General features: G+C 43.0%; 1 protein-coding gene across 3 annotated transcripts in view; it reads right to left on the reverse strand.

Moving 5' to 3' along the window:
* WTIP (WT1 interacting protein) overlaps positions 1 to 21,372 on the reverse strand; it is a 115,598-nt gene that overhangs the window by 19,101 nt on the left and 75,125 nt on the right. For 2 of the 3 annotated variants that reach the window (XM_073307919.2, XM_078848125.1), the window contains one exon: positions 13,123 to 13,190. The exons of the other annotated variant lie outside the window; for it this stretch is intronic. In XM_073307919.2, the coding sequence (XP_073164020.2) occupies positions 13,123 to 13,190 (68 nt within the window). The remainder of the gene's footprint in view (positions 1 to 13,122; positions 13,191 to 21,372) is intronic. 3 annotated transcript variants of the gene reach the window in all.

Here is a 21,372-nt window from a genome sequence, read left to right on the forward strand (position 1 = left end):
GATTAACAATAGTATAAACCCAGCTAATTCCAAAACCCTGTCAGAATGAATTTAACAGTACCATCTGGCTGTCATTTGATAAGGAATGCAAAGGAGCATTTACCCAGTTATTGATTAACAGGGACCATATTCCCAAAGAACTGAATGGCTTGTGGTCAGGTTAATGTCATTTATTGCTGTCTGGATTGCTGTAAATTACATTATTTGTCGGAAGGCAGGGTTTTGTTGACACACAATCTCTCTTTATATCACTAAACCTATTAAATTAAAACCATAATTTGTTTCTAGTGGGGGAATTGTATTTGTAAAAACGCAACAAGAGAATGATTACCCAATTTAAGAAAATGCTACAAAATGGCACAAAGTCCAATCACATTGACAAACTATCTTATGAGCTCAGTGAAATGACCCTCTTTACTACTATATTGTGCTCTTTTTCTGATTGTAGTATTGATCTGGAAGAGCCTGAAACCTTTTGGTTCAATGAGAGTTAGGATCTGGATGTGTCTCCCCTGGTGAGTTAAATATATATAGGATGGAGAAGAATGATAGCCTCTCCTCTCAGGAGCACTTTTTTCTACAGTAAAGCAGCATGGTGGATACTGCTCTATTAAATCTGTATTATCCTTGACAATAAATGGCTTTTGCCAGGTATTCATAACTCAACCCTGCAATACATGTGTTTATGCTAAAGATGGAGGGCTCACACATCAGTTCTAGGTTTTAAATTCTAGGAACACAGAGCACAAAACACAATACTCTGAAACAGTAATAATACTTGGCACTTTGCACCTTTCCTCTTTAAAGTGCTTTACTAATACTAAACTGCACAACCTTCCTGTCAAGTAATAGTTATCCGCATGTTGCAGGTGGGGAAACTGAGGCAGAAAAGTTGTGACTTGCTCAAGACTGAAGAAGGGCAAAAATGGTCTTGCACTTAAGGCATAATTCTAGGGCTCAAAAGAACTAGGTTCAGTTCCTGCAACAAAGCCCAGTATGGTTTTTGACAAGTCTCTCATTCCCACTGGGTGGGATTTTCAAAAGAGCTCTTGGTTGGTCTAACTTGGCTCCTAAGGAAGTTAATAGCTTCCATGGGAACCATTAGATAACCTCAAGTGCTTTAGAAAATCTCATCCTATGTTTTAGTTCTTCCACCTGCAAAATGGAGAGAATATTTCCTTTCCTCATGTGAGTGCTGGGTGGATAAATGTCCGTAAATCACTCAGACCATAGTGATGGTGGATCTACAAGAGAGTCACAGGTGGGGTTAAACTCAAGAGTTCCTGGCTCCTACTCCTGGGCTTGGGCTACTTGCCTGTGCCTTTGTTACAGACACCACTGGTTTCAATGCTTTCATTAACATGCAGCTCTGTTTTATTTTACATTTTATGTACCAAGAGTTTATAATTCTGACACTGCACATATTTGGCCATCTTTTAAAATTCACTGAGAGGATTTTGTTTAGCTTTTCTGAACATGCCAGTGACTTTTTCTCCTATTACTGTTTCTGAAGCAGATAAATATAATTACATACTCTTCTAGAACTAGAAATGTACTTGCATGGGCCCATGTACAGTATGTACCCAAGATAAATGAGACGAATTTTTGAATATTCACAAATATTGAGGTGTTTGGTTTTTGTTACTAATACCATGAACAACACTGAACAATGTTAAAGTTGTTACACAAGCAGAGGAAAGCTCTAAAATTCAATGCTCAGCCTAAGGCATCCATCCGCCTTCACTCCCACTCTTGTGACTTTAAAGTACAATACTCCTTACCAAAATACAAAGAAAACAAATGGATCCTGGAGAGCTAACAATTTACTGTTCTGGGATCTCAATTTTGTCCTAACTTTCCTCCCCCATTTAACTCTTTATTCACACCCATCTCTCCAGGTGTTGTTATAATCTGTGATTTTCTGTGCAAGAGTCAATACCTTGTTTCAGGAGTTTGATGATCTATGCATTATTTATCTCTAGCTTCTCAGGTAGTTCTTTTTGTAAATATACAGATCTTGAAAATTATATTGGAGTTCAAGAGTAAAAGGTAAAGCCTTAGCTAGCTGAACTTTCTTTTGTTTGCTGTCTCCCAGCCTTTAATTACCAAACAGGCAGAAATCACCAATGATTTTTCCCAAAAGCCTTTGTTTCAATGGGAGAGAAAAAAAGAGGTCACATTCTGCCCAGATTACTTAAATCTGTTTTGTTCTCCCCTGCCCCCCTCCCCCCCCGATAATCTCAAATTTTAAGGACTCTTCTGTCCAACGTGCAACATATTCTAAAGAAATTAACAATGTTTTTGGGGCATTTAATGAATAATTATGCATGGAGGGTAATCCCACCAAGTACTGAGAGTAATTTCTCCTTTCTGCAATCAGTTCTTGAACCAGCCTCAGCTATCGGATCTTTTAAACCCTGATGCTTGCATCAGAAGTTTAAAGAGAGAACATATTGAGAAATAATACATCTGGAAAAGGCTTCAGGACCTTCTACCTTAAATTAGAGACATGTCATTATGTCTTCTTAGCATGCCTAACCATGTCCATGAAATGGATGCTGCTACTCCCCCACCCCCCACCCCCGGTGTGCTTGTGACAAAAATTGCTTTCTCTCTGATGGATGCTTGCAGACACCTTTGCTTTCTCAATGGAGATTTTTAAAAACTAGTAAAGGTTAGTGGGAAAAGATCAAATACCTTAGATTTTGGCAGATACTGCAGGTGACCTGGCTGTAGTAATGTTAGGAAGTTATTTAAAAATCACAGATATGGCACTGCAAAAGTTGTTGAATTTCATCCACTCAGCCTAGATTTGAGATTCCTTCTCTTTTATGCTTAAAAGGCCTTTGAGAGGGTAGACCAGGAGTTTTTGCCAAGATGCTTCAGGCGTTTAATTCGGAAAACTCATTTCTGAATTGGGTGCTATGCTAATAATGTATTCCAACCCCAGGCAGTCTGTAATCCCTCAGAGTCTCTGCTCCTTGGTTTCCCATTAGCAGAGCATCTGTCTTCTCTCTCCTTTATTGTTTGCTCTCTGCGTGGGACCCTTAGTACATGGAATACAACAATGCAAGAAATTCATGGGATCACGTTCGGAGAGGGAAAGAATATAAAATTTTGCTTTATGCAGATGGTCTTTTTTATTTATTTTACACACAATTAAATGAAGCTATTAAACTGCACTGAACAAAATGGGAACTTCTCAGGCTTTAAGGTTTTTGGAGTCTCGTGGCAGGGGTTAAACTGAGGCAGAATGGTCTGCAACCGTGTTCTGCATTTTCCCTGAAATACTTTGTGTCCTGCTGCCTTGCCCTGTCTTGCTGACAGTTCGGGAGTTTGGCTCACGTTGCTCCCACACTATGGCATCAGTCCCTCTTCCTGCTTTTTTGGCTTCTGCTTTACTCCTCTGATTAGTGCTCAGATCCCTTCCTTCCCCTGCCCATGCACTTTGGGTAGAGCAAGGAGTATTGGTTAAAACTGTGCACAGACCTCTGCTGAAAAGCAGGACACTCCTTGGGAGCAGAATTTTGCCTCAGTGGTTAGGCATCTGGTGACCTCTGCAGACAGCATAACCTGTGCTACACTGGAGGTTTGAGGACCTCCATGTCCCAACACCCACTGGGGCTGTTTTTTGTCTTATAAGGTAGAGGCCAAATTGTGACTTCTTTCTTAGTTCTATGTGAAGAGCATTTCACTGGTGTCAGTGGGAGTTTTGCTTGAATAAGGAAAGAGGAAAAATTCAATGAAGGCTTAAGAATTTGACGTTTCAATACTTGCTAAGGGGCAACTTGTGCAGTTCTTACTCATGCTAAGTAGCACCTCGCTCCAAATGTAATACCATTTACTTCAGATACCCATCATTTCATGGTACATAATTTGTGTAAGAAGTTGTGTACGTCAGAATTTATCTTCCTAAAACATTAATACAATTTTATTCAAAACAGGTGTCAGAAAGAATTCAATTCAAAACACACACCAGCTAATACAAACAATTATTTCAGAAGTGGACAAGCACCACTTTCTCACTAGCATTTTTTCTGACTCTCAAACAGAAAAAATTAGCGTGCTCTACTGACCCAGTGTTTGGCATGAGTTATACGCAACTACAAGAACTTTATTTCCCTTTTAAGTGCACTTCAGTTACACAAATGTAGGTTTCAGTGTAACATTAAGAACAGGAAAAGATAACTTGGCCTTTTTATCAGAATCTTACCAAGGAAAAGGATAGTGAAATGATGACTGGCATGTGATCAACTTGATTTTGCAACACATTCTTCGGGACACAGTGCTAGCCAAGGTAGAGCACAGTACAGTTAGAAGAACCTTTCCATAAAACAGAATTTCATCTCTCCTCTTTCCTGTCTCTTCTGCAGTATGATTCTTGGGATCCATCTTTAAATGTTTACAACTTTTTCTACCTTATGAGGCAAACCATCAGCCTGGTCTGAACTCTCATTCCTAACTGGATGACACACTTTTAAAAAAAAATTGTCTAATGCTGAATTATTCAGAAAATGCGGAGTACCTTTTTTCCTTCATCCACACATTTCCCTAGCTTATTTACAGTATTGGGGTCAATACGTGCAGTTGTTATTCTTTTGTGGACTTTGGAGATTTTGTTGGACTCTAGCTGGTCTCAAATTTCAAGACTCGGATTTCTTCAGGTGCGCAGCTTGGCAATATTTCACCAACGGCAGCATTCATCATTACCTTTCCTAGTCTCCATGCTTTTTATATGAACTCTTGTTTAGGAGTTTTCATCTTCAAAAATTTGTCCTCCAGGATTAGCTCCTTGGGTAAAATCCCAGCCCCACAGAAGTCAGTGGGAGGTTTGCCACTGACTTCCACTGAGCCAAAAATTCACCTCTTTTGTTGTACGTGTAAACGTTTTGCATTGAGATGAACCCAGACAACAGCCAGCTCCATAATCTCCAGAATTTTGCATTAAGATCCAAATCCGAAATTCACAGGGCAAATCAAACTTCCAGATCGAAACACCTCAGAACACTAAGGAATTGTGCAGTTCGGGCCATCTCTAGATCTGATGCAACATTCTGAAGCAAGATATCCTGATGATTCATTTCACCACTGTCAAATCTGCTTACAATATAAAACTGGGACCCCACTGGCATCTTGCAAGCTGTTGAGAAAAACTAAAGAAAACTGGGACAATCCTCAGATTTTTTTTTTATAAGTAACTATTTTATCTTGTTTCCTCCCAAACGGATTATGCTAATGCATAATATATCAGTTGTCTTTGTTTTCAGTGGTATCATCAGGGGTCCTAATGATACTTTAACACAAGTGGTTTCTTTTCTTTTTGTTTTGAATATATAATAGACCAGATCCTACAAGCATTCTTGCTATGGGATGATCACAGGGCTTGAGAGCACTTGAAGAATTGAGTCCCCCTGTTTATAGAACATTCATAGATTAGCCGATCCCCTTCCAAGCCTTCTTTCCATTGTTTTTTTTTTTAAAGATGCTAATGAATACCCTTATCTGCCTTATGATTGGAATGTGTGTTTTAATAATTTATTTTTTAGGTAGACTGCATTTAAAAGTAAATATTACATTCACATACTTATCTAAACCTTCATTTACTACACTATTCCCATTAGATGGGAAACTAACTAACAAGCTATAGCTTTTGCCATTTACCTTTTCAACACAAGTCTATTTTCTGATTGAGAATCTCAGTTAACAGAGATAGTGCTCTTTGACTAATGCATTGCTTCCAAAGCTCACCTCTCAAGGGAGACCTACAACCATTTATACTTGCTGAGCTGGAAAATCAAACCGCTGACTCCAGCTGACACTAGTCCCCATTACACTAAATAAAAACTATCTTCCTAGGGCCCAGCTTCCAGGATGGGGCTTCTCTATCTTCCACACTTCCAGGCTTAGCAATAGCATATGCAAAAACTACAAAGAATTATTAGATAGTTACTACTGCAATAGTGCTTAGAGACCCAAATTAGGGTCCGAGCCCCATGATGCCAGGTGCTTTAGAAACATACGATAACATACTCCCTGCCCAGGCTTCATTTTGTAGGAGGGAATTATTGAACAGTTTCACATACCTCTGTGTATAAGTACAAGACTCTCTGGTTAACCAATCCTACAAATGAGAGTTCTATTCTATTCCATATCACATTAAAAACAGAAATACCCTATGGTAAAACAATGCTAACATTGCAAAGTCATGTACTCAAAGGTTAGGAAATGCCAGAGGTTCTTGGCACCACTTTAATTTGGCCCCCCTGTGCATATGCAGTATGATACACTCTTTAATTATAGGCCCTTGCCCCTCCCCATCTCCTGCTTCTTACCTCCCCTTCCCCCCCACTGCCCCTCCTGCTACAGTCCCCCTAACTCCTACCTGTTTCCTCTGCTCTAATCCTTCCCCCCAGTCTCCTGCCTCTATTCTTCCTATGACCCAGTTCCTGCCTCCCCAACACTCTGACTACCTCTATTCCTGCCTTCTCAGGTCCTGCTCTAATCCCTTCCTCCCCCAGGCTCCTGCCCCTTCCTCCCCCACCTTTCATTGCCTTCTCCTCTTCCATGCTGCCTCAATGCCAATAGGGGGTGCACTGAGAGCAGAGGAGAAAGCGCTCAGTTCCTGTGCCTGGTGCACAGTAGGACCCTGGCAGCCAGGAGGCGCACATGGAGGGACATCTCTGCTTAGCCCCTGCAGTGTAGGCTGGTGCATTCTCAGTAATTTTATGGGGATGGTGCATTGCAATCTGGATAGCATTAGAACCTGAAGCATGCGCCATGCAGATGGAATCTTTGGCACATTTAGCTGCCAAACTCTACTGAGCATGTGCATTCTGAGGGGTTTGTTTCCCCCAGCAGCTTATAACTTGGTCAAATTTGGTGATTTTATTTTTTAAACGGGGATGGCAAAAGGCAATGCATTTTCCCTAATCTTTTTCACAGAAATGGCTGAACTGTGTGAGTTGCAACTCTTTTTTAATTATTATTATTAGCCTGAGGCAGACACCTGGTATGGAAAATTTCAGCGTAAATGGCTAAAGTTTGGCAAAGTTACAAGTAACTGAAAAAAGACCCTTATAATGGGAAGTGTCAGGTAACCTTAACTGTTGGCAGTGCTACCTTCATTGCCATAGTATTGAGCACTTTCTACTAGTGTATTAAGCGATGTGACTAACATCTGTCATGTGTGGGTCATTTTCTCTCTCATTCCCTCTGTAGGGGAAAATTCTCTTGTCTCAGCCTCCACAAGATCCCCTCCCTTCCTTCCCCGCCTCGCCCCTCAATACTACTACCTCAGCAGAGAGAAGGGGAAAAACGCTATCTAAAAGAATGACAAAGAAGATAAAAGGTCTCAGACTTCGGTGACATTTTCTAAATGTTTTTGCCAACAACAATAATAAATTTATTTAAAATTACTTTATGGGAATTTAAACATTGCTGGGGAAAGACAAATTGGCCCTGATTAAAAATTACTGAACTATTTCCCCCCCCCCCCAGATTATACAGCAATTTATCAATAAAATGGAACAAGTAACGCCTGACTGGGATTATTTATTATAGTGGAAGGCATTTATTTTTACTCCACCAAGAACGGTGTCCCTGTTATGGCTAGTTAGCCATCTGTGTTCTACGAGCTTTCAGGGGAGGATTAAATTGTCATTTGTTTTATCTCCTTTCATGAAGTAACTATCATAACAGGAGTGAGGCAAGACCTGCATGCTGCTAGACTTGCTACCTTAAAAAGAGAGAGGGTGGGGAGCACTGGCATTTCCCCTGAAACCAAAAGAAATCTTTATAATTTTTTTTTAAAGTTTATGTTCAATAGTGCCCTGCATTAAGTGCTCCCACTGGCACTTAATAGAGATTAATTATCTCAAGAATGTACTTATACTGTATTTTTTATCTGATTCACTCATTGAATTTAAGCAACACAATCCAGGTTTAAACTTTTATAGCAGTGGCAAGGTGCAGCGTCTGCTGTGGAGAGCTGCAATCGGGATGTCAAATTCAAAAATGGAGTGAGCCATGCACCTATTGTGTGGCCCTGGCTTTCCAGCCCTAGTCTTTAGCATTTTCATCCATAACACTGCGTACAAGCAGAGCCTTTACCTACTATAGCATCACTACTGCCACAGCATCATTCATTCTAGTACAGGGCTTCTTAGCTTGTGGGGCGCAAACCAAAATTGGGTCACCAGAATGTTTCATGCTGATGATGGGCCGACCAGGCCAAATTTGAGTGAGTAGTGCTGCCCCTCAGCACAAGCTGACAGCACCACTCACACAAATATGACCCAAGGGGTCCCCTGTCAGGGGAGCAGGGCCAAATCTGAGCAGTGCTGCAACTTTGGAGGTTGCCCAGACAGCCGCACAGGACAGGAGCTGCTGCTGTGGGGTGAGTGTAAGTTGGACTCTGCAACCCCCTCTAGGTCTGCCACCTACCCACCCCCAGGACCCCCTACTCAGGGGTAGCACTTTCTTATGTACTCGGTCATGAAAGTCACTCGTTCCAAAATGGGTCCTGAGCCCAAAAAGGTTGAAAGCCGCCGCTCTAGTACCCCTTTGTCCCACTCCACCCTCTCATCTGCAACTCCACCAATAGCACTAAAGACTTGCAGTACTCCCTCCCTACAGGTGAAGAGAGAGAATCCATGCCCTCAATAAGAGAAAACAGGTGGAGAATTGAGAAGAATGTACCTGCCCCTAGTTTTGCTGGGTGTATTTATGTCCTGCCTTCAGGTTTGGTGGTCCAGAGGAACTTGCTCATAGTGAATAACCATGATAACATCTACATTTCATCCATAAAGATCTCTAAGTGCTTTACAGACAATGGGCCATATTCAAAAAATGCTCAGTGCCTAGCATCTCCTGTTGTGACACTTATGGACAGACTTCCAGAGAGGTCAGCATCTGATATGCAGTCAGTACACTGAGCTCTTTTGAAAATCTGGCCACCTGTGTTGTTACTCAAATGGGAGTGGAAATCTTCTGAAAATCTGGCCCAGGAATCGCATCATCACTGAAATGCAGATGCCTCTGGAGTGGAGAGAGAGCCAGCGTGCTCCATGACTGTGTCAGGAGGGGACAATTTGGCCAAGCATGCCAGGGGAAACCTACACTCTTATGAGAAGTGCCACATGTTCTCCCAGATCAGACAGAATATCAGTTTTTACGGTCTCACTTTAAGATCCATAAACAGAAAGCTGCACTGAACTCAAAGCTGTTCTGTTAAAAATAGCACCACTCTGGTTCATGATCGGCTTGTGAGGAGTTCTTCGCCAGGAGACATCACTTCGGCCGGCCGACCCTCATTGTGTCTCTTGCTGGGAGGGAGACGAGAGGCAGCGACAATTGCTATTTCTAAGGGTTTGTGGGCAATGAAACATTGACAACCATGCAGGTGCCTCTAGGAATCAATGGAAATGCTACATTGCTGTCTATACCACAAGCCTGTGTCAGAACAGGGCTTTCCGGCTGAATTATTATTTGGATTTCACCCACAGCCACAGTGTGCTAGGCACTTTCCAAATGCAGATGGAGACACAGTCCCTGCCCTGAACGGCTCATTGCGTTTGTCGCATGTACAGGGTAACACGGTTACAGAACGGCTGTGCTGTAGCTCAATGAAGGTTTTCCTAACATGATTTATAACCATATTATCCTGTTCACACTGCAAATAAAAGCCACGTGAGAACATGGGTGCCTGAGTTAGACAACTGCTTGTTGGTGGGGCTGGAATTATAATATAGGCAGCCTGAAAGCAGCTATTCCGTCATCGCCTTTTGAAATTTATGGCTGTAATATAGGAGTGGGGCCAGAAGTTGGCCTAGATCAGTGGGGTGTGTTTTTTTGTTTTTTTTTGCTCTAACTCTGACCAGAAAGAGGCTACAGCAAGCTAAAGGAGAATTTCCCTGGCACAGGAGCATCGTAAGTGTGGCAGATGTTGTCCAGCCTAGGGGCGTGCCTGGGGACATGCTGTCGAGGGAGGAGGAGTGGCCAGACCACTGATGCCTGAGCGGGGGTCGTCTCTGTTGGGCCTGGCAAGGGATGTAGCAGAGAATCTAGCCTAACACAGTTTAAGCTTTAAATGTGACCATTTTTCCAAACGCATCCCCCCCAGGATTATTTCAGACTAACATCTGCCATTGGCATGGTGATAGAAGTTCTCTCCATTGGCACGGTTAAAACCAGACTGGACAAAACACTAGAAAACAGACCGTAGGAAACAATCCAACATTGGTGGGGGGTGGATTGGATGATCTCATACTTCAGTAGTGTCCCTGTCTCTAACATCTCTACTTCAGTGTTATGGTGACATCCGGAGGGAATCCAGAGTTGAAGCTGCACGGAGATTTGTACCTACAGTGGAGATTAAATTGCTTTCTTTGTTGCATCTAAAAAGCCCTGCATATCAGCTACAGCCTTATAGCACTTACTCTTAAGGGAACGACTGGCTTTTCAAAGCAGCTAGGAGTAACTCTGTTCAGTAGTTTAGGGGTCAGAAGCAGTTAAAAGGTTCTCTTTAAATAAAGGCTTACAGCCTCCCCTTTCTTTTAGCTGCCTCCAGCTAACTAATAGCTGCGCTGTAGCATTTCAAACTTTAGGCCCTCTGTAAGCCTAGACTAAAGAAATAGGCTAGATTTTAATATATAAACAATTCCCAGCATTCTTGTTGTGATTTGTGCCACGGGAAGCTGCTGGAGGATGTGTTCTTTGTAAAGCAATCAGTTTACAATGCAAACAATGGAGGGTTCAGAGCTTCACTGCATCTCCTGGCTCCCCAGCAGCCTCCCACAGCCTGTTCCTGAAGCAGCACACAGCAAGCCCTCCCCAGGCTCCTGCGGACTTGTTAGGGCTCACCCGTAAAAGCTCCAGCCTCACAAACTAGTACCAAGAGAAGTCCTGAATGGACCAGAGTTCACCCTAGAATCCCTACAAACTCTGCTTCCTAGGGAGTGTTTGCTGCCAACTTACCTGCTCCAGGACCCCTGTAGCTAGAACAAAGGGTGGGGGTGAGCGCAGGAAGAGCAGCTGCTCAGAAAATGCGTGGGATGGGGTGGGGTGGGGTTCAGCAGAAGTGTTCAACTTTTTTCTAAAACATTAAAATAAAACATTTTCTCCTGAAAACCAAAAGATTTTGACCAAAAAGGTTTTGGACTAACAGTTTGGGGGTTTTAGCTGAAAGGTTTTCAGTTTTTCAACAAATTATTGAAATGTTCTGAGGAAAGCAGGCACCATCCAGGCACAATTTGTTTAGTCAAAGTCCCTATTTTCTATTGAACAACAGGATCAATGGAAAATTTTCAACCAGTTCTAAGCATCAAGTAGGGCAGGGTTGCCAACAGTCCCTTATTACAAGGGACGTCCCTTATATTTTCATCGCTATACAACAAGATCAGGAGTTGCTGAGTGCTGCAATAAGCAGCAAGAAATACCCCTAGAAAATGTAGGTGAGTATTGCTTATTATTAATATAATATACGTTATATCATTAATAATATAATATTGTGAGGAGGGTTAGGGCGGGGGTGCTAAGAAAACAGTTCATTGTATTTGGCAGATTGGAAGATGAAGGTATTTCAGAGATTGCAGAGAGTAATATAAAACCTGTAGGCTGTTTAAAGGAGAAATTACCAGGTCAGAATATAGGGCATCTCTTTGCATTTGAATAAGCAGGTGTTTGGCTTGCAGGAGAAGTAGTTTTTATTGGAAGGGAATCCGAGCAAGCTAACATTTTTCAACTAAAACAAGAATTACTTGAAATATGGTGTTTTGCAAAACTTTTCAGTGCAATTACAAGTATTTTGATTTCTCCAGAATTTCCTGTTTTTGACAACAAACAAAAAAATTCTGGAAATATTTTTGAAAAATATCAGTGTGTTTTCTTTTGGTGGTAAAATCCCACTCATGTTTTTTACTTTCCTCCCCTTTCTTCCACTGGAAAATGGAGGGGTTGGGGAGTAAAAACAGTGAGAAAATATGGGATTTTCCCCACCAAAATTTCAAATGAAATGAAAAAATGTTCCTGGTATTCTGAAAAAAAAAAAAAGTGTTACCTTTTTTCAAGCGGTTCTAGTTGTGGTGACAGGTAGGATGGGATTGGGGGATTATACAAGTATGAAGGTAGATATGATTCCTACACTAGAGATTTTGCTGATTTTTATGGGTTGAATTGATGAGAAATGCCCTTGAGAAGCCCCGGAACTGCCAGTTAAAGTTTTTGGTGTGGGACGAGCATTGTTTGAGGTTGTGGGAAGAAGATAACCTCATTACGTAGGGAAGGGGGTAACCTCAGACACTGAGCCTCCAAAAGGATGCTACTGTTTCAATAAATAAGGAGCCAGATGCTGTAAATTCAGCATATTGATTCTTTCGTTTGTCATCCTGTAAGCAAACATTTGACACTCCTCTCTGATTTCAGTTCCCAAACATCATCTCATTTTAACCTTGATACTGTCATTCAATCAAATCACTTTCTGTCTGTTGAATTACTTGTAGAATCCTCCCCTTAACTGAACATACATTTTATTTTTGGAACACAGCTGAGCAGCGTGCTCCATTTTCCTTTTCATGAATCAGCCCCTACAGCACTTGCAAAGTCACTGGGTGTGTTGAGAGAAAATTAGTTGTTCCTCCGTGGCGGACAGTTTTCAGCGAACCACACTGCAGCTCCACGCAGTTCGTAGCAGAATAGTGATTAGAACTATGCCTTTAATAAAGCAACACTGTATACAGTGATGCGGATAATGCAGTCTAACCAGTCTCCCCTCTTGTTATGACTGGTATTCCCCAGCTGTTTGAGTCTGAGCTTAGGCTTGGCAAGCTTTGTGGCTGCAGTTCAAGCCCAAAGCTTGAACAGCTCGTGTTTACTCTTATAATTTATACTGTGAGATGATTTATAGACAGTTATGCACTTGGTTTCATGTCTACAACTTCAGACTAAGGGCCTGAGCCTGCTGCCACTGAAGTCAATGGCAAAACTCCCGCTGACTTCAGTAGGTGCAGGGACAGGCTGAAAGGCTAACTGGTCTCACGCTACACATCAGCCGGCACAAAACACCACCACCACCACCGTTTACTTTAAAAACAAGCAAACAGAAGAAAGGCCTGAAATCTTACTTACTAGGAAGTCTTCTTCACAGTACACTTTACCATTGACATTGTAGAAGGCTTTTCCTCGCAGTCTTCTCCCTGTTAGTAAAATATTTTACTGTCAGAGTCTTGTACTCCATTTCCATAGCAAAAGTCTCCAATATGAATTTTTTTTTTAAACAGATGATGCACTGAACACCATCCAGAATGATATGCTCAACATTTGACCTCAGGGCCACTCCCTCCCCATTATTTCACTTTTCTAATTTGCATTATTAGTTAATATTTATATTACAATAGTACCCCGTACTCAGTGGGGATTGGAGTCCTATTGTGCTAGGCACTCTACAAACACAGAAACGAGACAATCCTTGGCTGTAAGGGTCACACCGCTTGAATGCTTGTTTTCTTAAAGAACAGTTATTGTCCAAAAAGTATGAAATAAATGTCATGTTCTTACATAACATCTCCAGACCCAATTGCATCTGCTAATGCTGCTGACAAAAACTGCTTGTGTAAAATCCACTGGTGAGTGTATGTTATGGGTCCCTTGCTGTGCCAATCCACAGAGGATATGAGTTGCTAGAGACACATACTAGAAACTTGTGGCTCTTTAGCTCAAGCTGTAGTAGCTTTTACTTTTACTTTTGAAGTTCCGGGTTCAATCCCTAGTATGGCAGCCATCACATTTGTTCTTGTTATCATGTCAGTGACGATACAGCTAACAGAGTGAACTGGATTGTAGTCTGGGTTGTTCATCAACAAAATTGACAGCTAACTTTTAACTGCAGGATCTTTATTAGTGGTCGTGGAACCCAGCTTGACTTTCAGATCCCAGTATAAGAAATTAGAAACAAAAGCATCTTAACTTTTTTCTAATTGTAAATTGAGAACATTTTATTAACACCCGCAAGCACCTTAAACTGGCAATATGCTCAGGTGATGGAGGGGGGAAACAGATCTCAGTTTCAACCTTTGAGCGCTTACTATATTATGAGTAGCAGTTTAATTGTATTTATAACATGTGTGTTCATCATATAAACTCTGGACCTCTTTACAGTTTAAAAATATAGGACAGGCTCCAGATTAATCTCAACAAACACTGTGATATACAGGAACTCAGACACGCCACAACCAACCAGTCACTGAGACACAAAGGGTCTGAGTCTCCTCTCTCTTTTATACTGGCATATATCAGGAGTTATTTCAGTGTCAAACCCAGTGTGCGTAAGAGAAGAATCAGGCCAAAGGAGCCAAACTCTTCCTGTTATAACTCATCTCCTGTCCACTGAACTTTGTTCATCACCAGGGATTTAACTGGCCCAAGCTACCACCCATTCTGGTGTGCCCATCAAACCATTAAGAGGCAGCAGCGTGGGTGAAGAGATGGCAATATGCCCCGTTAAGGGCCACACACAAGAAGCCATTTGCAGTGCACAACAACTTGATTGAACCCACAGACCTCTGAACACCACAAAGGTACCCTATGCTTACAGGCCAATGATGATGCTCTTCAAATACACTAACTATATATACAGTGAAACTACTTTTATTGTGTAAAACATGCACTATTCCTCCCTGCACCCCAAAGGAACAAACTTGGATACTCACAGACCCAGAAAAAGAATAAGTTCCAGAGATGAGCTGCTCCACCATAAACCCTGGACTATCAGCCTCCAGTAGTTTAAATCTGAGGGCTGTGTGCTGGTGAGCCAGCTAGCAGAATGCACTTGGGAGGGGGGCTGAGAGAAATCTTTACAGTTTCTCTAAACAACATTGAGGAAAATGTGATTAATTTTAAATGCTTAAAAATGTCTTTTAGAGCTGCTGTGGTCTGACCATGGGAACCTGTGTGTGGCACGGAGACGTTTGGACCAGAGCTGACACTTTTGGGTAATCACAGGCTGTATGTGGTTGGCTGGAGGTTTGTTGGCATAGCCAAGGGAAATGTTTCCTTTCAATACAAATTTCTGAAGTGTAGCTCTCACAAGCTGCTGTCTCTTGGTGCTATTGGTAGGTGGACACTCGTGTTTAAAGTCTCTTCTGTAAAACGGGTCCATTCATGGAAACAAGTCATTGCGCTATCTGACTGACTTATACACCTTCAGCCAGACTACTCTTCAGTAGATAGACCCACAAGAGGACCATTGACACAAGTATTAAGGGACAGTTTTTCAAAGCAGTGTATGTGTTAAACTGTGCACACTGTTGCTGCACCTGATTCTGCCTGCATGCACAAAGCCAGGCTCTTGACTGAGTGCAGTTCCTCATTCTGCATGTGTGTGTGCATTCAAATGACCTTCGACAATTCGGTTCTCAACGTGAACTGACTCCTATAGGTCCTCACTCAAAATGCAACCTGCAGCAGATATACTGTGGTGTTTGGCAGGCAGCACTTTGGAAGATTACCACTATGAGGACACAGTCCAGTAGCCTGAGTCACAGCAATAGGCTCTTTAGAGCAGTCTTACCTATTGGTTAGCCTTCCTTGTGCTCATCTGAAATTTAACCCTGTAGTGACTGTGTGCCATGTAAGTGGTGAACATGCTGCCTCTTGGGGGTGTGGCCCAGGTGTAAGAGCTGTCCTTCTCTCCCTATGTCACCTCCCACAACTCTCCCCTCTCTGTGATCTTTGTCTTCTCCCCGTTTAGCTTCATCTTAGCTGTTGTAACCCTCCAACCTGCCTCGCTGCTCTGCTTGCAGAGCTGCCTCCCAGATACCTCTCCCCTGCGTGTCCTCCCCACCGCCCAGAGCTTTGCCATTCCCTGAAACCTGCTTCTTATCCCTGCCCTCAGAAGCCAGGGCACAGCTGTCACTGCTCGCCCTCCTTCTCTATTCCACGCCTCCTCCAGCAGCCGGATCCAGGCTGGAACCCTCCTTCCACCCTACCTGACCCCTCGAGATGGAGCCCTAATTCCTGCTCCTCATCCCATCAGTTGTTGCCCCCTTCTTCCTTCGGGGCAGCATCGCCAATCCAGTTGGCCGTCCCATAGCCCACTCGCAAAATTCAGTTTATCTAAGTGCATTCGCCCTCCAGAGACAAAAGACCCAAATCACTGCAACCACTCAGGCTCCAGTCACCTGTAACCTGCCTTAGAAACTTCTTCAGGCCAATGTGCATCTGCTTGCTTTGTGTAAAGGGGACCGTACCCTACATGTGTCACCATCTGCCAAGGCAAGGATCTCAGCCAATCACAGATCAGCCACATTTCACCTTATCGCCTTGTAAATGGCACACAAATCTGTGCTGACAGGACACAGCTCTACATGAGCAGCTGCCTTACTCCTTTCCAGGCAACTCCTTCTCTCACATCCCTACCACCCACCCTGACCATTACTCACCTGAGTCCTGAGCTCAGCCTGAAGTCAGTGAACAAGGAGGCACCGGTCACATCCCATTCCCCCTCCCCTGCTTTCAAAACCACACAAAGCGTGACAAAAATGATTTTTGTGGTAACATGAAACTCTGTTTCGCTTGCATCTTTAATCACCGGGTAAAGCTCTTTACTGCCGCATATGCTGTACTCCTCTGCCATCCATATTATCCCTTAATCACACAAGCCACTGGGATCCAGGCAACATCAAAGGCTGGTTTCCATGGGTCTCCTGAAGTGTCACTCTGGCTCATTCTAAAAGTGTTTTTTCCAGTCCTCTGCCTTGCCCCTAAACACATGTGGCTTGTGCCAGCTTGTAGACGAGTTACACCCACTGTGGGCCCAGGCTTGTCTGCCCAGACTCTGTTACCCAGTTCAGAGCCAAGTGGCAGTCACAGATCTAAAACCAAAAAAAAGAGCTCCTGTGTGGTTCTTGACACTGTGACATGGTTGTGCACACCCTCAGTTTCAGAGCGGGCGGGCGTAAGTACCTGCCACTTACCATCTGAAAGCAAGTAGGAATAAAGTGGCCTCACTATGGCCAGGAGCTTCTGCTTGTCCACTAAGTAACATTCCCATGTTATACACAATGATACCCAACCTGTGAGTCGGTGCAGAAAACTCATATTACTATTTTAAATGGTAATTCTCTCTCTCCTTCTCGCCCCCCTTCACCCATAGTCACTGTCACCAGCAGCCCCGGCAATGAAGTGCCAAATCCTGGACTCTAGCCTGATGTGATCTCTGCAGGGAAAGGCATCCTCGCCCTAGGCCAGGGCAGCCATGGCAGCCTCATGGTGCACAGTCGAAATGGTGTCAGGGAGAATGGCGCTGATCCACAGGCCCTGCCCTGTACTCCAAAGTGCCTTGCATCCTGGGATACAGGAAGCCCTGCAGAGCACAACTCCATGGAGAGTCCCCAAAGCCAACCCCAATTTTTTCCATAGCAAGGCACAACTGAAGCAGTTCCATTGTGTCAGGACTCCCCAGGACTGCAGAGAAGGGAGCACAACGTGGCCCAGAGCAAATTGAGCCCCAAAGCCCTCAATTGACTGACAGCCGGTCGCCCTGTGAAATAATATAGCTTCAGCAAACCAGAGCACAGGAAAACTCTATTATTAGTGGCTCGCCACTGTGTGGTAGTTTTCACCAACTGTACAACATGCAACCCCCTGCAGCCTGATTAGACACTGCTCTCAGAAGTTACCATTCCATATGCCCACAACAAAGATGGCCACCTCAACCTCCCCTTTGATGTAATACAACATGTCAATTTCTGAACATGATTTTAACTCACACTTTTATATAGCACCTTGTATCCAGAGATCTCACAGTGCTTTACAAATGAAAGCAAACATGATAATTCCTATTTTACAGATGGGAAAACTGAGGCACAGAGAGACAAAGCGACTTGCGTTAGCTCACATAACATATCAATAGCATAATGCTTCCTCACCTGGCAACTAGTATTCTTAATAATAATTAATAAGCCTAACAAGACTTTTACCTTGGAGGAGTTTATTTGGTCAAGGATAATACAATCCTTGTATTATCCAAACACCACAAACTCCTACAGAACTTTGGTCTCTACATATGTGTTTCAGAAAAATAAGCAATGATGTGCATTCCATTCACTGTACTGAATAACTGAATTCAGTATAATTAAGCTCCAAACCCTCCACTATTGTTGACCAGCTATTGAATACCCAAAAAATTATTATAGTTACTGCTCAGCCAGTTAGAGTGAGTAAAAGCCAATACCTATTGGTCCAAAAAATAGCTGCTAAGTTTCCCCTTCTAACAACTATATCTGTGTACCCCACTGCCGGCTACTGTCCTCTTTTGCAGCGTATTGTAACCACTTTCTAAAAGTCAGAGACTGACAAAACCAGAAGCAACATGCAGATAGATCACTAAATCAGTTATAATAAATGGCCTGGCCTAGAGTCAGTCCATAGATGCTTGTGGGACTTTTTGTACCATCACTGCAGTTGTGTTTCATAAACACTGTGCTTCCTTCCTTCCTTCTTCTGTGGTTAGCTGGAGAGAGACCCTGGCACGTCTGCCTTGTCTGACCAGTTTTCAACAGCACAGAGGAAGTGACTCTCAGTTTCACACCTGCCTGGTACCAGAAAAACAACAGGTCAGCCTGGGACACAGCCTGTTTGTAGCTCAGGTAGGCATACCTGTGGTCGCTTTAATCTCACTAGCATGGGTAAGAACATCAGCATAGATGTGGTGGCACGGGCTTTATTGCAGGCCATCTACCAGAGTACAAGCTGCCAGGGTGCTTGGATGTGCAGTCTGATCGTTAGCAGGTGCTGAAGCCTGAGCCACCTTATCTACACTACCATTGTTACCTGTACCAGTTTGATTAAAGTTAGTGTGGCTGTGCGCACGCACACACGTACGTTCACTTGCAGTGCACACTTACCCAAAGAGACTGCCTATACGATTATCCACCGTTGACACTGGCTGTCCACCCCTGCCTTCCCCACACCTCAGCTGGTGTTGACAACAGTCAAACTGTTAGCAGAGATGAAGTGAGCTGTAGCTCACGAAAGCTCATGCTCAAATAAATTGGTTAGTCTCTAAGGTGCCACAAGTACTCCTTTTTTTAATACCGTTACAGAAAGCATGATCTAGACCTAATGAAACAAAATATGATTGAGGCCTGGTCGCAGTAGATCTCAATGAAGCTTTTTGTAACTGCTGAAAATTGTCCAGTCCCCTCCATGCTAGTAGCTAAAGCATTTTCAGTGCCATTTAGGACGGGAAAACCTGTTATCAGCAATGCGCTAGTTGTTCGATGTAGATGTAAAGTTGCCTTTATTAAGTCACAAACTCTTAGGCCACATCTACATTAGCACTTATGATGGCAAAACTTCTATTGCTCAGGGATGTGAAAAACACCCACCCCCCTGAGTGACATACGTTTTGCCAGCATAAGCACTCATGTGCACAGCACTATGTCAGCAGGAGACACTCTCCTGCCGACACAGCTATCCCTGCTTGTTGAAAGCTCTCTTCCGTTGGCAAAACGCAGCGATGTGAGCGCTCTTACAGCGCTCTGCTGTAAGCTTGTAAGTGTCGACATGGCCTTAGTGGGGAAGGTTCTGATCTCAGTTACACGGGTATGGGTGTAACTGAAATCAGAATTTGTCCCAGCAACTCAACCTCTCCTTCTGTGAAATGGGGGTAGTAATAGCTCCCTGGGTGACACGGCTGTTATTAGCCTAATTACTATTTGTAGAGTGCTTTGAAGTTAAAAAGTGCCAAATATTATTATAATGTGTGTAAAATTCTTTCATGAGTAAAAACATGCACGTTTTGGGAATTAGAATGGACTAGTATCATATTATGAGTGAGATCATATGAAAAGCCTGTATTATATGCCTGACTAATGTTGGTTAAGAACATACCACTATTTCCATATAATGGGAATGTCATGCATCTAAACTTCAGCCCCCAGGACAACACATGACACACCTCCAAGACTGTCTGTCCATTTGGAAGAAAATACATGGTGACACTCCTCACAATCACAATCTTGTTGTGTGGAACAAGAAGCCTATATTTTGCTCAGAAAATCTAATTAGCACATCTTGGTGTGATGAACAGTCAGAAGTCAGATGTGGGTACATCATTTCCTGAGGTGAGAACAGCTCCCTAATTAAAGCAAATCTGATTATAAATGTCTCAGTTGTTAAGGTTACCAACCTGGACTATTATGTAGAAAGTGAAATCCTCACCTCTCATTCCTGTTGTCTGAAGGTACAATATAAGGAATACTCTTGCGTGGGTCTGTGCACAAACCTGGTGGAGAGCTCCCTGAACCTAAAGTTCTAATACCATTTCTCCAGAAGAGGGCATCATGCATTCCCTTAGTCACCCAGGGAGCTTCTGCACTGTCAGCAATAAGAAAAGAGCCGACACACAGAAGTGCTAGGGAGAGCTGTGGCTTCTCTCTTGCAACAGCTGCTATGCCCCGTTGCAACTAATGACCAGAAATATAGAGTGGGATTTCTCAAAGCACTCAACACTGGTCCAACTCTGCTTCCACTGAAGTCAATGGCTGAATGGAAGCAGAGGAATGCCTATACTGAGCACTTTGGAAATTGCACCTATAAACTAGGAGTCCCTGCTAGAAGAGCATGAATATAACCATGGTGTCCTATTATAACTGACTCCTCTGGAGAACATGAGACACTGATGCAAGATATAATGATGCATTTTTAGTAGGCATCCTTTCCACTATTAGTTTTATTTTATAATTTCCACTTCACTATACATGGAATTACCACACCTCTCTGAGGGATACAACCACTAAGAGTTCTGATTCATGACTCACAAGGCTTCCCAGGCACACAGTAATTCCTGGTTTCTCATGCCTGACTGATAAATGAATTGTGCATATTTGTTTTATTGAGCAATGTTAACAGCTTAAGATGTCATCTTTGTAATGAATGATGTTAGGACAGCATCATTATATAGGTTACATACTAGCATTTGCATTTGGTGACATCTGAAGGTTTGCATGCTAACCTGACCATGTAAACATACACACACAGCCAAGTTGCAGCAGCAGAGAATTGACTATATTGCATCTGACTCAAAAGAGGGAAGCAAAGCTCTGGAGCTCTGCACACTGACTTTGGACTACATTCATAGCAGCACATAGGCTGAGTCCAATTTAAGGTTCTATTAGCATTTCCATTATAAACTTGGGACCAGATTCTTTGCTGCCCCTCCTGGGAGACTCAGCCCAGAAGGCACAGCCCAGGAGGAGGTGCCAACCTTTGTGCCCAAATGCCCCTTGGCATTAGTATAGGGCTGCTCTAACTTAAAACAGCCTTACCTCTGCAGGGCAGGATCCCTGAAGCACTGAGCACTACAAACAGGCTTCT

The sequence above is a fragment of the Lepidochelys kempii genome, chromosome 12 (genome assembly GCF_965140285.1).
Source record: "Lepidochelys kempii isolate rLepKem1 chromosome 12, rLepKem1.hap1, whole genome shotgun sequence".
Lineage (NCBI taxonomy): Eukaryota > Metazoa > Chordata > Testudines > Cheloniidae > Lepidochelys > Lepidochelys kempii.